This window comes from Centruroides sculpturatus, unplaced genomic scaffold, assembly GCF_000671375.1.
Source record: "Centruroides sculpturatus isolate CEXI.00-Female unplaced genomic scaffold, Cexi_2.0 scaffold270, whole genome shotgun sequence".
Classification (NCBI taxonomy): Eukaryota; Metazoa; Arthropoda; class Arachnida; order Scorpiones; family Buthidae; genus Centruroides; species Centruroides sculpturatus.
In genome coordinates this window covers 437288-443287 of record NW_019384480.1, presented here as the reverse complement: position 1 = coordinate 443287, position 6000 = coordinate 437288, and the positions used below count along the sequence as shown (strand labels likewise).

The window sequence follows — 6000 nt, the reverse complement described above, 5'->3', positions numbered from 1 at the left end:
AAAAAAAAAAAAAAAAAAAAAAAAAAAAAAAAAAAAAAAAAAAAAAAAAAAAAAAAAAAAAAAAAAAAAAAAAAAAAAAAAAAAAAAAAAAAAAAAAAAAAAAAAAAAAAAAAAAAAAAAAAAAAAAAAAAAAAAAAAAAAAAAAAAAAAAAAAAAAAAAAAAAAAAAAAAAAAAAAAAAAAAAAAAAAAAAAAAAAAAAAAAAAAAAAAAAAAAAAAAAAAAAAAAAAAAAAAAAAAAAAAAAAAAAAAAAAAAAAAAAAAAAAAAAAAAAAAAAAAAAAAAAAAAAAAAAAAAAAAAAAAAAAAAAAAAAAAAAAAAAAAAAAAAAAAAAAAAAAAAAAAAAAAAAAAAAAAAAAAAAAAAAAAAAAAAAAAAAAAAAAAAAAAAAAAAAAAAAAAAAAAAAAAAAAAAAAAAAAAAAAAAAAAAAAAAAAAAAAAAAAAAAAAAAAAAAAAAAAAAAAAAAAAAAAAAAAAAAAAAAAAAAAAAAAAAAAAAAAAAAAAAAAAAAAAAAAAAAAAAAAAAAAAAAAAAAAAAAAAAAAAAAAAAAAAAAAAAAAAAAAAAAAAAAAAAAAAAAAAAAAAAAAAAAAAAAAAAAAAAAAAAAAAAAAAAAANTAGTTTTCTAAACTAATCTATTATAAAGAAAATATACATTAGAGCACTTGGATATAGTTGCTTAATTTTTTCAGATGAACAAAATTTCTAGATTCCATTACAGACCAACTATTACAGAAGAATTATTAGAAATACCAGAAGATTGGGATGCAGCTATTCACAAAATAATTAAGAGGTAAATACTATGAAGTTGTTGTTTTTTTAATGTAAAGATTCTTTGCACTCAGTTTTATTTAACAAACTTTTCTAAAGTAAATTTTATTAATTGATTTATAAATTATACAGTATATTATATTTTTGTTCTGAATTATTATTATTATTTAATCGAAATTATAAACTTCATCCTTTTTAAAATATAAAGTTATTTGTAAATGTTTAATTACATTTGGCGATTAAGAAAGTCTAGTTAAAGTTAATTAAATAAATAATTTATAAGTGTATATATAATTGTTTTAGAGAACCGGAATTAGATTCGAAATTTATAAATAAATCATATGATAAAGGAAGTGATGAAAAAAGCCAAATTACTAGAAATGATAGTAATTCATCTGTTAATAAATGCAGGTAAATATAGTTCTGTAAATATAATCTTATTCTTCGAGGATTTCGAACACCCTTAAGCATAACAGGTCATCAAATTAAGTATCGAGTAATTACTTTCTCGTTTAATTTCTGTTAGATTCAAATAATTAACTTTATAAATACTGATAGGAATTAAAAAGAAAAAATATTTTATCTTATTTATAGTGATGATGAAAGTAGAAAAATAGAAGGATTCGTGAATGTTGACAAGCCCATTAAAAAAGTTTCCATTTTGGAGGAGTTTGAACTTGTGCCAGGCTTATTTGTTTCTGCTGAAAGCGTAGAGCTGTAATATAAAATGTTTTAAATGTAACTCTAACATTTAAGTAGTCTATTATATGCAGTATATAAATTTTAATTACTGTTAAAACTTCTGTAAAGTATCATTTTCGAGAACAATAAATCTTCTTAAGTTGAAAGCAGCGTTTTAAATAAAATCATTCACAAAACCAATCCTTTATTTAAGCATGTTCTTTCTTTTAACAAGTGAAAAGACACGAAAATCCGTTAAGAATTGAACAAAGAATCGAAAAACACCCCGAAGGATTCGTTGATCGAGTTCGATAGGGGAAAAGAAACTTGCAACTTTGAAGTGGTCCGCAGTAGGCACACCTGCAGTTAATTCGAACTGGATACTATCCAGTCAATAATTATAGTTCGAGGGTGTGACTGTAGCCTTCGGAAAATCCACATGGTTGACCTTTGTCACCGAGGTCATATTTCTGTCTCGGGGTATATCCTTCTACGTTGACAACCGCTCCCTGCTTCGTGTTAAGTTTGGTAGGAGAAAAACAAATAAAACTCGCGAATATATTAATTTTATTACCGCAACTAAATATTTTAAACTACTCAAAAAACAGCTTAGTGTTATTTAGTCGGTTGTATAAATCTGTCAACGACACCTCGGGCCGTGATTATTTCTCCTTGCTGCTTGTTCTCGGCAGGACACCCCCCATAATATAAGTCATTATGTTTGTCAATACATAAGCCTCCAGTAACATGTTAGTGAAACTCGCTCAGAAATGGGGTGCGGCGACCTCAAAAGACTTCTCTAGCGTAGCCTTATTGGTCAGCGGGTACCACAAACGATGAAGCACAAAACATCTGTAAGCTTTCCTATTTGGATTTCGAACAAGAAGGTATGTTTTCACGTTCGAATTTTACTTGTTTTTCATTTTTACTAGACTTTTAGAACACAGATTCGAGCATTTTATAGTTATATTTAATATTATTATTATTCTGTCAACCTTGATCTTCTTGCTAATTAAATGGCAATTATATTAATTTTAAATCTTAATTAATTTAATTATTTTAATGAAGTATTTCATTAAAATAAGTTTCATATTTTATCTCATCATAATATAATTATTATACTTATTTAAACAGTGTTGAATATAAAGCTATATTAATGACCCTTTAGTAAAGAAGATTTTTATTACGTTTTTATAAGTTTAAATAGTAATTTTCTTAGTGTTTTTATTTTATTTTTCTGCTTTCAAATCGAAAACTATGACAAATCGATTAAACGTCCAAAAATAAATTTTCGTGCTTCCTTTTTGTCGTCTAAAAACTTATAGATTAGAGTCGAAGATGAGATTATATTGAATTAGTAGAAGTTTAAGCTGAAACAATAATAAATTTCTATAAATATATTTATGCTCGACATACATTTATTCGTATTGTAGAGAATTTTTTAATTCTTAACATAAAATTCTTATATATCATATCTTTAAAAATTCCTAATTTCCATATTTTTGTTTTCTCATTATTTTTCTTCTAGAATCCTTTAATTACTCTTAAATTCAAATGTAAAAATCATTGAGATTAAGCTATATTTATATATTTTTATTTTATAATTCTGAAATCATTTATTCAAATTCGGCTTAAATAGAATAGGCACGCATAGAAAACATAAAGAAGACGTGTTTGAATTGTGTTCATTGTTAACTTGCAAATTCAATCCATATTCAAGTATATATAACATCAAACAAATAGAAATATATTGATTAAGACTTATCTATTAAGGAAAAAAAATTACAAAAATAATAATTTTGTAACCTTATAAACAGTAATAATTATTAAGTAAATATAATCATTAATTTGTAATTTTTAATTATAACATTGGTCTATATATAAGTATTTAGTTTTACTTGCATTCTATAAATTATTAGTAAAAATAAATCTATGGTGTTTAATTAATATTTTGTATATTTTAACGCTTCATTAAAGTGTTAATTATTATTTTAATTTAATTTTTTCTAGAATGACACCGAGTTTGAGAAATTATTATATGGATACGATTCCATCTCTGAATCCAGAAAAATCGGTTCTGTCGACAATACCCTGGAGACCTCCGATGCTTACTTTACCTTATATTCATTCTAATATGAATACGGATCTGACTACGACCCACACTGATCTGACTCCAATAATTCCGGTAACTTACAATTCTAGTTTGCCAACCGATTGCTGGAGCCAAAGATTTCTTCCTCAGACTCCTTTTAGCTGTAACATTCCGATGCAAAAGCCTGAAATAACCTCATCCGTTATATCCACTCGACGTTGCAGAAAGTGCGTGTGTCCTAACTGTCAGAATCCCGAAGGCAACAATAACGGAAATGGCAAAAAGCAACATCGTTGTCACTTTCCGAATTGTGAAAAAGTATACGGAAAGACCTCTCATCTAAAGGCCCATCTTCGATGGCATTTAGGTGAAAGACCTTTCGCGTGTAGTTGGTTGCATTGTCAGAAGAATTTCACCCGTTCTGATGAGTTGCAACGTCACATGAGGACGCACACCGGTGATAAACGTTACGCGTGCAATCAATGCACCAAGCGATTTACCAGATCTGATCATTTAAATAAACATATGAAGACCCATTCTACAGCATCTAAGAACATATTGTAAATTGTACTTGCTCTTAGTCTGTATATAATGAATTTTTCAATTAAATATTGAAACTTTAAGTAAAAAAGTGTCTTTTTTTCTCTTTCTCTTTTAAATTATCTCGATTTAATTAAAAACCCTTTCTCGTCATCGATTATTTAAGTAAATTTTTTAAAGTTTTGCTTCCAAACTCCTAAGGGCATAGGAATAGTATAATAGAGAGATTTATAATCTCGAATTGTAAGAGGATTAACTTTCTGTTATAGATCTTTTACAAAGCATAAACTAGTTTCTATATTTAAATTTTTGTTACAACGTCATAGGAAATTTAGTTAATGCATAAACTAGATTTAATTATTATCGTAAGACATCTTCAAATGAATGGAATAAGTAGAGTAGTAATTGCGCTATCTTCTAACGTTTTCACATTGCTCTTTTGTTGTTAATTAGATAGATGAATCTAATTTATTCCAAACACCTCGATAATCTTAGTTGGCGAATTAATTAAGACATCTTGTCACCCGGACAGTTTTATTTTATCCGTAACACGTGGCCTGCACATGCGTCAGGTATTACTGACAACTGTTGCTATGGTGATGGAGAATGAAGGGTATGAACGTGAGCTGCTGTCTTTTGACAGAAAGACAGTAAAACGACAACAAACTGACTCCTGTGCAAAGTCGGTAAGGTAAGTGGTCATCATTTTCAAATGTCTGTCTGTATTGTTCATTTCCATAATCGGTCTGTTAGCATGAAGAGAAAGTAGTAATGGATTGCGGGTTAGTGGCTCCACAAAGGTGAACTCTTTCTTTATCCTGTTTTTTTTATACCATTTTAAACGTGCTTATTGTCCAAAATACGAACGAGATATGATAAATGCGACATTATTCGAAGGTCGAAGGTTGTTTAACTTCTCTTTCCGAGTGCCTTTGATCTGTCTTATTAGCTACTACAACCGATTAGTGAAATGACGTGCAATTTTGTTTACGTCTGTTAAAACCTGTCTTAGATTTATATTAATTAATTTCGAATCTATACGTTATATTTATTGATAAATATACAGAAATTTGCAACTTCTCTCAATAAATTTAATCTGCAATCTTTTATTTTTAGAAAATTTCTATCGAGTTTAATTACACGGTTCATTGGTATATAAATAAAATTATTTGTATTATTTTCTTAGCAAATACCGAATCTATTAATTTTGAAAATAAGAGATAAAAGAACTGAACTGTTTTGTATTAAATTCAAAATGATGATTAGATTTTGTTTAAAAAGTTTTTGAATAAATGTGAAAAAAAAAATCCAATTTATAAATGAAAAATTTGTTATTTTATTTTTTAAAAAAATGCATTTAAATCTAAATATTATAAATAAATTGGGAAAAAATTATTTGTAATTAATATATTAATACAAGTCATGAATATTTAAAATTGCAATTTTGGGATGAAAATATTTCAAACTTTGAATCAAATCAACATTATTCATTATTAAAGATTAAATTAAATTTAAAAAAAATGTTATCTTTTACAGCTCTTAATGAATTAAATATAAGGAAAAAAATATATATTTGCATTTTGATGATTTAAATATTCTGTAAAAACACTTATTTAAATGATGTGCCTCGTTGTTAATTTATATTTATTTTTAAATTAGATTTATAAAGTATTGCGAGTTACTAAAACAATTACTTTCTGACTAAGTTGTTGTAATAAAACAAAGATATAAGAAAATCTTTTTTCTAAGTGACCTGTCGATGTCGATAATGTCTAATATATATCAAAAGGATATATAATACAACTCTATACGGTTGATGTTGCCTCACGTAAGAATGTCAGAATTTTGAGATCGTTTAATATTACTAATATATAAAGTTATAAATTATTTATATAATTCTTTTAATTATGAATATAAATA

At 25.2% G+C, this 6000-nt stretch overlaps 2 protein-coding genes and 1 long non-coding RNA gene across 3 annotated transcripts in view; all 3 read left to right on the top strand.

Moving 5' to 3' along the window:
* Positions 1-690: 690 nt before the first annotated feature.
* On the top strand, positions 691-1721 carry LOC111621416. Its single transcript, XR_002756072.1, has 3 exons — positions 691-789; positions 1071-1178; positions 1362-1721. It is a non-coding gene; the product is annotated as an uncharacterized LOC111621416 (long non-coding RNA).
* A 271-nt stretch (positions 1722-1992) lies between these two features.
* Positions 1993-4153, top strand: LOC111621414 (transcription factor Sp5-like). The gene is made up of 2 exons (XM_023363535.1): positions 1993-2335; positions 3459-4153. The coding sequence occupies exon 2, from the start codon at positions 3460-3462 to the stop codon at positions 4102-4104; it is 645 nt and encodes a 214-aa protein (XP_023219303.1). The 5' UTR covers positions 1993-2335; position 3459; the 3' UTR covers positions 4105-4153.
* Positions 4154-4736: 583 nt separating this feature from the next.
* LOC111621423 (inactive dipeptidyl peptidase 10-like) overlaps positions 4737-6000 on the top strand; it is a 37965-nt gene continuing 36701 nt past the window's right edge. Inside the window, exon 1 of the mRNA XM_023363557.1 lies at positions 4737-4771. The gene's annotated coding sequence lies outside the window, so the exon portion shown is untranslated. The remainder of the gene's footprint in view (positions 4772-6000) is intronic.

Excerpts from the sequence above, each read along its gene's own strand:
- LOC111621414 (XM_023363535.1), top strand. The coding sequence starts at position 3,460 with ATGACACCGAGTTTGAGAAATTATTATATGGATACGATTCCATCTCTG.